The 13475-nt window shown below is 37.4% G+C and overlaps 1 protein-coding gene across 2 annotated transcripts in view; it reads right to left on the bottom strand.

Annotated features, from left to right (window-relative positions):
- Positions 1-1114: 1114 nt before the first annotated feature.
- The window catches only part of GABRA4 (gamma-aminobutyric acid type A receptor subunit alpha4), a 46698-nt gene continuing 34337 nt past the window's right edge, over positions 1115-13475 (bottom strand). For both annotated transcript variants that reach the window (XM_085223220.1, XM_085223221.1), the window contains exon 9: positions 1115-11597. In XM_085223220.1, the coding sequence (XP_085079346.1) occupies positions 11064-11597 (534 nt within the window). In that variant the 3' untranslated portion in view covers positions 1115-11063. The remainder of the gene's footprint in view (positions 11598-13475) is intronic.

The raw sequence follows: 13475 nt of genomic DNA, 5'->3' as shown, positions 1-13475 counted from the left end.
TTCCCAACTACTTTCAGGCTACAGATGAATTCCTTTAACACTGCCAGGAGCCAGAGCTCTGACTTCCAAAAAACCTAGTCTCAGCATTCTCCGAAATCAACAGCAATATTCCTGGGATGCTGCACAGGCTTTACAAGTAGCCTGACAGTAAAACTACCTGTCAAATCAAAACAAGTGCCATTAATAAAATATACAATGTGGGGTAGCATCATGGCACACAGCATTAAATGGCAGCATCAGCACAAACAACCAGTTTGCACTTCAGGCTTGTAAAGCACACCCACAGAAGCCAGGAGAAAGTGATGCAGAATCTCTCAAATCTAAGAAATAGCTGTGGCTGTCAAACAGATTTTTCAGTGTCAAAATCTGTCCCTGAGGCAAACAGCAATTACAGCACTTTGAAGCACTATAAGCCATTCTGACAGCTCTCATCTCAGCCTGCAAAAAAGATCTGACGTTCCTGGCCACCTATAGGAAAAGAAATAAGGGTGCCCCACTCCCTGCCCTGCACAGGCCACTGCACAAACTGAAAAGGTTTTTCCATACATCTCCCTCCTCATGTGTATTTACTGCTAGGTAAACTTTCCATCCTCACTGAAACACAGTTTCTGCAAGTCTGAAGTCTGCCTTCTGATGCATGGGAGCTGCATCAGGCCCAAGCATAAATCATTAGAAAGTCACCTTTGGTCACGTAATGAAATAGAGCAGGTGACAACCAACATGATGGCAGATAAAGCAAGGAGTAAGCACTGATTACAGCACCTCAAGGAAAGAAATAAAATAGGATGAAGCGGGCACCACTACTATGAATATTATTTGTTTCTGCTACTGTGAGAGAAGTGAGGTAATTTGTTTAGCTCTCAGCTGGTTAACCTAATGAGACACACCTTGACAATGTGTAGTAAATTGGTGTCATTTCAATAATTGTACAACACATTACCATTCGTCATATTGCTAATGAAACTCTTTCCTTCATCTGTCCAAAAGTAAAGCATTAGGTTGATTGACTCATTAACAACATCAATGTCCCAGCACTAGCTGCAGGAGGATCTGTACCAAAGTTTGTTACTGATCTTCCTCTCCCTGCTTCAGGCCACAATTAGAAAGACAAGTGTTTAAGAACTCTCACAATTGTATTTTATTTGACATCAGCAATATACACTGGAGTATAATAGGAACAATTTTTGCACAATCTTTCTTGCAAGATGGATTTATTTTCCAAATACAGAGATGTTCATTATACAGGAAGGTAACAGTTAAGCTGCACAATAGCAAAACAAGTTGACAGCTATCAAACCACCTTTTCATTTTATTAGTATAGTCAGGTGACCAGCACTGAATATATGCATTCCAAAACTTTAGTTAACCTCTGATTCTTCCAATCTTCCAGCCACATTGTTCCATGCAACAAAAATGTGTGTGAAGAATAATGTAAAAGAATTCAACCTCAAGGCCTCCCTTGCTTTGATTTCCTTTTTGTTTTTGCCCATGTATGAGTCAATACAAAGGGATTACACATCAGAATTTGCCATGGCACAAACAAACTCTCACAGCATGCATCTAGGACATTCATATATTGCAGAAATAGACAAGTTGGGAGATTTGGGTCTTCCCTAAGAAGATGCTAAAGAGGCTTTTTCCACTACAGTGGTTCAGTGCATTACTATCTGCATGCCACAACTTCTATGGAAAAGAAAGACTAAATAAAATACTTCAAAAAGCTTCATCTTTTTTACTGAGAGTATTTCTTACAGTGGTCTAAGCTTAAACCCAAATGCTTTGGCTGCAATGGACAGGGCTTCACAGGAAAAGCTTAAAATTAATTAAAAAACCTGTCAATGTTAACTTTTTCCTGGTTTTGTTTTGTTTTTTTTGTTGTTGTTGTTGTTGTTGTTTTTTTTTTTTCCATTTCCAACTTAAAAATGATACACAGTTATTTCAGCTGCTGTATCCACAACAGAAATTCCCCTTTTCTTTTTGTTCTTCAGCTGGTACATCCATTACACTTTGAATTAGCCACTGTCACAGAAATTAGTATCTCTCTGAACACCATGATTTGAAAATTGAAGAGAAAAGACGGTCCATGTTCTTTATTAGGTGTAGGTAAAGGTGAGGAGAAACACAGGAACTGTTACATTGAGTCAACTATAACATGGATGATTTATTTATCACAAGTAAATACTGTGCCTGCAACCAGACTGGTATCCAGCTGCAACTTGGATACTTTCAAATGAAGGGTCCTGGCCACAGCAGTGTTATCACATACCCCTCACTACATTGTATAATTTTTACTGCTACAAGTCAAAGCCAGTGATTACTGATACTGCCTGCTTAGTTTCTAATCAGCGTTTCTCCATTGGCCATCAGGAAGAGGAATAGAGCAGCTTAATGCCAATGCCATAAAATAAATATAAATTATTTAAAATTACTGGGGAAAAAAACAGTGCAAAAAGGAGTAGGACATGCTGAAGCATGTGTTCAGAGATAACAGATTTAGTATTTTTTAAATTGCTAATGAGCAGGTCTAATAGCTCTCATATCTTACCTCAGCAAAACACTTACGTCTCCAGTCTTAAGGCTCAGCTGTTCCTACCCAGAACAGGGATACCTTCTCCTGCTGAACAGTTGTACAGTGAAGTGAGGAATTCACTTTTATTTTTTTTATATTTTTTAAATATAAATGAGATCAGAATTTAGTGTGAATGAGGGAAAGTAAGGGGTACTGAGCTTGGTTATTTTCTTCACAAATACATAGCGTAATGGAGAAGTAAGATTCAAAAGAGAAAGCATCTTTTGCAATGTTTAAGTTACATCAGGACAACTCATAGGGGCATAGTAACTATATCTGTAAAATCAGAGCTGTTATTTTGCTTCTGGGATAGCCCACTAGCTGCTAGCATGGGCTTCAGGAACTGGACTCTTCAGCAGGCTGGACTCTTTTTTGTGTTTTTTTGTTTTTTTTTTTAACTACTGTAGGACTAGGAAAATGACCACAGAGACCATGGGCATTTACCAAGCAGCAACATGCTCAGTTTCATTACCATGCATATACACGTCTGTCCGAGTGCTTTCCGTATAAGAGCAATTAGCAGATTAGCAGGTCCAAGGAGAAGACCAGAGTGCAGTAAACCTTGATCCTTCTTTGGGATGTTCAGTGCTGCTACAGTAGCAGCAATGCTGAGCTGAAGAAGGTTTCTTCAGCTCCAGTCTGGCCTATTTTGTACTATAAGAAACAGAGCTCGCATCTAAGCCTCCCAGTTGGGAAGAAGTTTAAGGGGCATTTCTGTAAGTGGCTTAAGCCAGTATAAGATCTGCATCCTCTCTGAAAGCTGGAAGCTCACCTTCCTTTCATCTCCTCTTTCCAACCATTGGTTCCTACCTTCTCCCACATCAGCAAGGAGAGTTCTCATGCAGGCAAACGGTGTGCTACAAACTCATCTTTTCCTTTCACAAAATCCACGCTGTGCAAGAGCCAAGGTTGTGGATGTTCAAATGCAGCTGTACCCCACAACTGTTGTACAGACCAGACTACTCACCAGAGAAAGGTCTGGTGCTAAAAAGCTCCCATGAATCTAGGTACAAGAATGAAGTCTTCAGATTTTGTAGGAAGGCAAGATAGTTCAAAAACTGGCTGACATTGTAAAGAAAGCTTTTGTTGTTATTTTTTTCCTTCCTCCTATAACTGTGCTAAACCAGACAGCAATCTCTCTATTTGGTCTCTTAAACATAAAGCAAGTTAAATGCTAGAAGTTCCAAATTGCTTCATTACTGAAAATGAAAATGAAAGGAGTTCCTGAAAGATAAAGAATGTTATTGTTTGTATTTTTGGCATAGAAATTCTCTAAACCAGAGAGAAACAGTGATATTTAATAAAGCTTAATCTTTCTACTTTAGCATTCTGCCTCTTAATTCTTCCTGGATGACTACAAAAATACCCTTTTTAATGAAAACAACTGCAATAGAACATAAAATGTTTGTAAGAGAACATTAGCAACTTCTTTATTACTTTCTCATTATACTCATAATGAAGAAATAATTATTTCTAGGCTGTTTCCTGCCAGATGCTGCTCTAGTACCTTTAATAGTACAAATCTTAAAATAACTGCTTGGTAGCAAGTAACTAAATTTTTCATCTTTACTAATGCTTTCCTTTTTCTTCCTTCTTTCCTCTTGCCTCAAATAACTTCACTTAAGCTCTTTCATAAATCCTGGCCTTTTTGTTTTGTTTGTTTGTTTCTTTGTTTTGTCCACTATTTATCATTAACAAAATTGACAAAATCACCTTTGTAGTGGTAAAAACAGCCACATATGGCAACTAAGGTTCCAGAAAGCCTCTTCTTTAAAGCCAGTGGAGTCAGAATAAGAATCCTCCAGTTGTTCTGGGTTGGATTAAAGTTATTGTGAAATCACATCAATTCCACCCTTCTCACCACCTCCTTTGTAGCACCACTAACAACAGTGAGCCAAATCAGAAAACTGATCCAGCAGGCTGCTAACTCAGCCACAAGATAAACTTGCTTTTAGCTGGACAAGTTATTTCAGCCAGATCACCATCACCACATGGGTACATCTCCCAACACAAAGCAATAAGGTAGGAGTACTACCTTTAGCAGTAATTCATTTTTATGGCAGAGTAATAACAGTCCTAATGATGTAATGCATAATAATATGGTCTGTCTGGTGCATAGCGCTTCAGAGGCTGGTAGTACATAAGCCAGCTCCCATCCACAGTCCATACAGATAAAGCTCATATTCTCAAGGTCTGGATTAGGCACACGTAGATTCATTTCCACCATGATTGCTTCTGGTATTGATCTGCAAAGGCACCCATCTGTTACAAAAGAATGCTATAATATAATTCTATGGGAACTATGGCTATTCAAAATTATTCAAACCTTCACAACCGGTCTGATGCCAGAAAACACTGCCATAAACTGATAAAATATGAAATACATGTACGTACAAAAAAAAAGTTTACTTGAAGTAAAAAATGATTTATTTAATAACCTCACAAAGTTTAGCAGCTAGGTTTTCAAGCTGTAAAACAGACTATGGAATTATTGTATAGTGAGGAGCTTTAAACTATCTCATATTTTGAAAGCACTGTAAATACATACTTGTACATGTTCTTAATTTCCAAGTGTTCCATACTTCTGTATCTTTACTTACCATGGAGATGAGACATCAGCACAACATTTTGAAGCAAGACAAGTCAGTACTCAGTTTAATTTTGCAATGCATTGAACTCAGAAGTCCAGCTCAGTGCTTCATAGAATCACTTGCTTCTTCTACTAATCTCCAGCTAAGATTTTTCCAAGGATCAAAACATATTCACAAATGAGATTTCTCTTCTTTATGCCAACAGACCATCTATAGAATGCTATGCCAATTAACAGCAGTTACTTCAACATAAATACAGCATTCACTAAAACACACACAAAGAAAATGCTGAAACAGATCAACAGCAGCAAGACCAACAACAGGAGATAACCCAATTCTCTGTGCTAGCTGAGGGTTAATTCAGTGGCACAATTTTTTTTCTTCAGGATCTTTTTCTTGAAAATGGAGATATGAAGATTAAATAAATAAATAATACCTACCTCATACCGTGCTTTGCATCCAGAAAGACAGTCCTTCAAAGTAAGACTGCTTGCAAGTGCATCTGGAGCCTGCTTCCCTCAGAATTCAGAGATTTGATTATTATAACATATACAGGATGTGATCACAGTAGTATTTTTAAATGCTAGAATTATGCTGCTATTTGAAGAGATCATTCAATAGCTGGTGGGAGTTTGGTTGTTCTCCTAAAAAGGGAATCTCCAAGGCTTTTTTTTTTTTCTCCAGTTTATTTTTATTTCAAAAAATGTCATGATGCTCTTGGTTTCTCTTGCATAAAATAATGAAAACAGAATTCTGACCAGAAAACATAGTGAGTTGCAGTGGCTTGCTTCGAATCAAGTCCTCTCTAGCAGAACCACATTTTCTAATCCATGTGAACACAAAGTATGCTTCACAAGTTCTGTTAATTTTGTAAGAATAGCATTTTTTGTTCCCTCTAGTTAAGAACACAGTAAATAACATTAGCAAAGAGAGACCTTTTCTGAATTCTCTGTACTTCACGCTACTCACACCTGCTTGGAACATGCCAAAAATTTACTTTCAAAGTCTGATGAATGCAGAACATGCTGAAACTGCACACCACACTCACATTCTTCAAAAGTGCAACAACTTGCTTCTGAGTAGACACCTACAAATGAAGACTTAGTGAGGACTGTGAAGAATTAGTGTGTATCAGACTCTTGCAAAACAATACACTTTTCCTTCCAGAAGAACCAGCAGAACTTCCTATTTGAAGTGTACTTAAGTCAATAAAAAGCCCCACATTGATGTTAGTACATTGTCTCCCAAAAATCTAAACATCAGTAACTTACTTCTGAATCACACTGTGAAAGAAATATTAGATCTTAGGAAAAAAAAAAAAAAAAAAAAAAGTTTGGGAAGGATAAAGAGGCTTTCATCTCCTAACTGGTTGCTTCTTTCCTAGACTAAATTGTTTGTTGTTTTGTTTGTTTGTTTTAAATAACGATATCCATAAGTCCATTTAACCACTGCATTTGCACTAAATTTACCAACTGTGCACTGTTTTGCTTTATGCTCATCAGACCATCCAGAGAAACATTTCCCACTCTCCTCACTTCCTGTGGTGTCATGTAAGCTTACTGCCACGTGTATCTGCAGTTCTCCAATACTTGGTTTTATCCACATCATCACTAAACAATATATTTCACCTAGGCTTCTCAGCCAGGCATTTGATATTTTCCTAATCTGCCAGTTTAACTTTAGGATTAAAAAAATCCAGGAACAATATTTTTCAGCTATCTGTGTTGTAATTATAATAGCGTTAGCCATAGAACAGCTATTCATTTTAATAGAAGTTCCCTCCGTCTCCAATAACACAAGGCAGATGGTAAAGTTTGGATCTAGATAAATATACACCGTGAATTCTGATTTTCTTACACAGTATGCAGTCTCTTCACTGCGTCATAAGGATCACTGCATCAGAATGACATGCAGGAGGTATGCAAGAAAACAGAAATTCTGCACATATTCAAAAGATGAGTGCATTCATTTTTCTTTGAAACAGTGGTTCAATCCTATTATCTACACACACTTGGCTTTCCCAGCTTTTTGCAAAGTCCATCCTAAGTAATGAAAATGATGAGATGCCCAAGGTTGCATTTGAACTCCCTGTAATCAATAAATTTTAGTTCCTGTTAAACAAAAAGTTTTAGGCACATTCCTTAATAAATTATTTGCCTCTTTCATTCAGTTATCATGTGATCTTCTTGTCAGATTGTAAAGTAATGTAGATTGAATTACTTAACGGTTTACAAAACCTGTTTGTTTTTTTTCCTAAAAATCATGCAGGAAGAGAAACCCAGAGTGTCTCAAAAATGTGCCACTGATATCCAATTGATTGAGACAAGTCCATTCTGTAGGAGAAAAGCCAGACTCCAGTTCAGCTGCTGAACTCTAAGAGCTCAGGTCACCATGTGGTACTGGGGTCTAGGTTTGCCTCTTCACTTCATTATTCTAGTAACTGCAGTGAAAACTCTTAATAGTGAGCTAATATACATTTGACCTTTCTATGTTTCAATGCATGTGAAGGCAATCTCCTCAAACTGAGCTTTTAACTGTTCTTCTCAAAGGACTCCATTACTGGCTGGGTCTGCATCACTGAAATCACTAGGAGTTTTGCTATTGGTAACAATATCTCTGAGGAAACAGCACTTAGTAGGATTGATCTTTGTTTCTTGGTAAGGTTTTTTGTCTCTTTATACACTTTTCTTTCTTGGTAATAAAGATGACTGAAGTGGTTGGTTAGTTCTAAATGGCTATGTTACTGTCAAGAGAGACCGCCTAACAAAAACAATATAAAAATAAAAATAAAAATAAACACCGAAAAACCCACAATTCCTGTAAAGTTTATTACAATCAAAATCAGCCCTAGAGATCTATGTGGGCACTGAAATAACATGTGCACCGTTCTCCCTTTGGATTTTATTAACCAGTATCGAACATTTCATCCTCCATATTTAAGTATATTCCTGCTTTTATTTTTTCATGCTTCTAACTTGCACAGTATTCAGAACCTGCCAGTATTTCTGAGTATACTGCAGGCTATTTACTGTTTCTGATCATTCTGCAAGGAGATTAAATATGATGAAAAACTCCCGGTTTACACTGCCCTTATGTACTTTGGAAAGCTAATAATGGTAATTTCTTCTTATACTGTAACACAATTATGTAGCACAGTACAATAAATTAGTCCTAGGCTCATAATGAGATTTTTATATATATATATCTCATTTTGAATATAAGCATGCAAGCACCAGAAGGTAATTCAGGAATTGACTGATGGGTTAAAAACATATTTGTTCTGAGATATCATGAAAAATTTCTTGTAACAAGGAAGCACAGAAATTAGTACTTTTAATTCAAATAATTCCTGCAATCATTTTTCTCCTTCTTATAAGTCTTTAAAATGAAACAGGACCTACAAACAAATCCAAATAGCACATTTACTTCTACCTTGGCTAAACAGCCTGAACCAATGTTGATTCTACTGAACAATGGACAAAAAAAGCTGATTAAATGAGCAGTTAGGTGGAAAGGAAGAGACAGCGGTTTAGAGTAAATCATTTAGAGCTCTGTCTAAGCAAAAGCATCCTTGTTTTTCATCAGAGAGAAAAGCAAAGAGTAATTTCAATAACTTTTGGAGCAAACAGTAGGTTCTCAACACATAAAGTCATTGTTCTTCATACCAGAAAAAAATTACCCTTTGTGCAATTATGATCAACAATTGCCAGAGGATTAGGGTTTTTTTCTTCAGCTTCACAAAATAAACAAATTATCTCTGTTGTAGAGTATCTGCTATTCTGACAATCTGCAATAATGTGACTAAATTAGGGAAACACAGCCACAGCTCTCAGTGATACATCTGAAGATGCAAACTACTGCAGCTTGACAATCTGCATGCGTGCTCCATTTCCAATCCCATGTTTTGGAATGTGTAATGGTTTTCTACGCAGCACTTTAATCTCAGGCTTCTTCTACACATAAAAGGTGAGGACTCTGTCTACCTTCTTGAGAACATCAGTTCAGTTCATTCAGAACAAAAAAAGAGTAAGGTAACTGTTTATACTACTACATCATGATAAAGACACGTAAGACATTCCAAATCCTATGAATCCTACCATGTACATTCCAATGTTCTATATGAAATAGTAGCCTAGAATCCATGGTACATGCTGTATTATACACCTCTTACAGTCTCCAAGATCCTATAAGCTAGCAGGTCAGATTCTCAGTTGCAAAATAGTTACTATGTTTGGATTGATAGAGATATATGGTCACTGTACAGTGATTCTCATCCCAGTTCTGTGTAGGACTGTCTTGATTACCCCAGCTACTTGTGGCTTCCATCAGACTCTCAGTCACTTTATCATTACTTGAGCATAGAACTCCAGAACACCCACCTCAATGGCCCCAACATAAAACTTTGACAATGGGCTACCAATCTGCTATGTCAATTAACTGTAGTTAATCATTAGTCCAGGCAAAGGAGAATTGGCTTCTCCTTAATCCTTTAAAAACACAGCCAGATCACAGCTGAGAATTTGGCCTTTGATATTCACTTGTCACCTGCATAGAAATGCTAACTGTTTGCCTAGCCAAACGGAACTCCACAAAAATCTTCAGACTGATGGCCAGCATATCCTCCGCTCATACAGGTGAGAAGAACACTGTTGATAAGATTTTTATCAAGCTTAAACTGTTCACTTCTTTTTTTAAATAAAGAAGTTGTCTGTTTGTACACTGAACCACTAAGGAAATCATCCACATGTAACAAAAACTAATGGACCATAAATACACCTCGTGTTTCCCCTGCTTCATCTATAAACATGCTTTTTGGATTTATGTCACAGTGTTCCTTCACAAAAGGCTGTCTCACATTCACTCAAAGTTGTGCCATAGCCACACATATCAAAGCACAGGAAAATATGTTTTCCTTGATTTTGAAGCCACTTCAAAATTCGTTGTAAATTTAACTTGACTCAAACATTATATAATAAAAGAGAGAGAAAAAACATGTGTTCGAAGGAAATCAGAGGAGTGTCACTGAAAAATATGGAAAACAAAACAAAACAAAACAAAACAACAATTAACAAATCCAAAAGCATCCAAAGGAAAGAACAGAGAATTCAAAAATTTGAACGCTGCAGACCTGGTTCCATTCTATCATGTGATGTAATTTAGAAATAAATCCACTCAAGCTGCTCAGCACGGTCTAAGAAGAATCACATTTAAGATCACCTTACCAAACAAAAAATTCCAATTTTCTGAATTACTTCAGATTTCAGATTTTATAAGGTTAATTCATTCTTATTTTGAAGTGAGAATTTCCAAGGTTGCAATGCAAAATAATGCTTCGTAAAAATATATGGAGCTCTATAACTCCTTTGCATAACTCTTCTGGAGTTGTACTTTCCCAGGCTGGACTCTATTTTCTTTTCCCATTGCTCATTTTCCCCCCATTATGCCAATTTTAGCCTAGCACAAAAAGTTCTTTTCTAGCAGTTACTGTCAAAATATTCAGAACATCGGCCTTGCATTCAAGAAATGCAATGCTGTGTCCAGATGACAGTACTAGGTGCCTCAGGGATCCATGATAATCAACACATATAATTCCTTGCAGTGGAGATGAATTCCACTGCACAGTTGTGCACCTCCATCTTTGACTTTTTCCCTGTGCATGTTTCTCCCAAAGGCAAGTAGTCTGTCTGAAGAGTGATGACTCACTCCTAGCTGAAGGGAGGAAGAGAATTTCGTTACCTATTATTAAGAATTACCTCATTATCCCCAAGATCTCCAGCCTTTACAATGGGAAAGTAGCACACAGCTTTTATAAATAAGAATTACTGACTTTTTAAATAGTTTCAAAAGAAGAAACTCTGCATCAAATGTGAGTATAATTTTTGAACTACTACATAGCAGCAAAACTACATTAGACTTTCTGATTTTTCCATGGTATCCTTGGATAGATACACCACCCAGTAGACCATGTTAAATGCTCCAAAGGTAACAGGAAATAAAATTCGTGCGTATTTGTCTATCTTACTAGTGCCAGAATGAGAGGCAGGGGGAACAGGTGGTGTGACAGCAGATGGTTTTGCAGATGCTCCTAATGTATGAGGTGTGGTGGTCTGAATCTGCTCCAGTCTAGATCCAAGCAAGTGCTGAATGGAAGGGGATCCAACTGTGGCATGCTGGGATACAAATCCAGTTAAAATTGGGGTAGAAGGAGGAGCTGGAGGAGTAGCTCTTGCAGAAGATAATGTCTCTGATGCATTAATACGTGTGAAAGGGTTGGGACTTGATGCAGAAAGGGAATGGGGTGTAATGTCAGAAGACCCCTGAGCTACAGAGGGAGGCTGGATGGAACTGTGCCTTGTGTCAATTCGACTCCCACCATCAGCTTCTGACTGTACTGTGGCATTCGTTCTTTTCCTCACATTTGAATTGGCATCTGTACTCTGCAAAATTACAAAAAAATACTAGTCATTCTTAGAATAAACACATGAATAGAAGCAATGGAAACTTTATAATCAAACATTAAAAGAAAAATACAAATATTCATAGTAGCTTGATCTTGAAGAGTAAAAATATCACATGTTCATGGAAATAGATTTAATAGCATATAAAGTTATAAACAGCAATTCCTTTTACCTGTGACTGTCATACAGGTAAACATACCTGATACTTCACACTCAATGAGATCCCTATGTAAATTTACTACCATGAAGCTAAACATTCTTGGCTAGGGTTTTTTCCAGGTTCACCCTCAAAGAAAATTCTCTTTGTTTGCATATTTCTCTGATAATATAAAAATAGTCTAGAACTGACCTACCAGCCATAATGATTTTAGCATTTTCTTCTCTAGAAATGTAACTACCATACATTAGGAACTCTAGTCATCTTCCAGAGCAGAGAAAATGCCATTTACCAAACCAAGTTTCCCCTTTTCCTGTTCATTCAGAAATAAAGCCAATGCATTTTCACATTAACCCCAGGCAATAAATTATCCAGCTGCAAATGAACCAGTGAATAAACCAGTCTTCCATCTACTACACCCTTCCAGTTATTAACTAAGAAAAGTGGTGAAATCTCTGTCTTCAGGCAGGTCTAGATGTCACTGTGAAAGATACACTTAAGTCAAGTAGTACTTATTAGGCTGTGTAAGAAACTGAAGGACAGATAAAAATTTAGAGATGGCAAACCTAGCAGGGTTTAATATTTTACTGATTTCTGAGAGTTCTTCTTCTCTGTTCTTCTCTGCATGTAAGAGTAACCATAACCCCACCTGAACCTCGTTCTGGAAACGTATCTGAAAAGCAGACTTTTGAACCTGCAGCCCTGCACTTTCTAGATATAAAACATGAATATATTTTGCAAAGAAGCACACTGCTTGTCAAGAGACAAGGATTTAATCACTGGTAAGATACGCGTATTCTACAGAAGCAACACAGGCATAAATACAGATAGAACTAAATAACCTCTTGCTGTACACCAAAAATACATTTTGCACATCTCTGATTTATGCTCCTCAAGGATCGCCTTGCACCATCACATGCTGCTGTAGCTTTGTCTCTATTACTTCCCCTTTTCTTTCCCTCTGTACCAAAGAATCCAGCCAAAACTCACAGCACAAGGAAGAGAAAGACAGAAAGTAGGCAGCAATCTCGCTTTCATCCAACAGCAGTTCTCTCCAGCTAAGTGCTCAGAGTATAAATGGGGCATTATTTGAGGTACCAGTGCCTTGAACAGTGAGAAGAGTGACAACCACGCCTGTTGGCTGCATCAATTGTACTTAATTGTTTTGCTCAAGGAAACAGAAATAGGAGCTGAAAAAATATCTGGGGGAAAAAAAAAAAAAAAAGGAATAAAAATATGCAAACACATATATGAGGACTGCTCTGGAAGATATGATTTCTATTTTATTATGTTGGCCCATGATGTCAGAGGCAGACGTGGATGGTACGGCAGTAGAGGGCAAACCTTTCCAACAATATTCCATTACATGTTGTTGCCATGTGACAGATGGCAGGAAAGGGGTACTCTGACAAAACAGTGTCTGACATGAAAGTGCATAGGTATGGCAAAGGTATGGAATTGAATTCCTCCATGTATAAACATTTTTACCCATCGAATTTCATTGACCCTAGCTGAATACTCATGAAAACCAAACAATGGATGTGAGTACAGTGAGGCGGGGGATAGTGCGTTTCAGCAAAGGCAACAGCACCGTGAAATCTTAGTCAGCTCATCCACCTACATCAGCTAACGGTGGTGACTATGCTGAAAAACAGTGTTGTGTAACTGAGAATTTGCTTTATCAAATAGTGCTATTGTGC

Source organism: Meleagris gallopavo, chromosome 4 (assembly GCF_905368555.1).
Source record: "Meleagris gallopavo chromosome 4, MGAL_WU_HG_1.1, whole genome shotgun sequence".
Classification (NCBI taxonomy): domain Eukaryota; kingdom Metazoa; phylum Chordata; class Aves; order Galliformes; family Phasianidae; genus Meleagris; species Meleagris gallopavo.
This window is presented reverse-complemented; position numbering and strand designations above follow the sequence as displayed.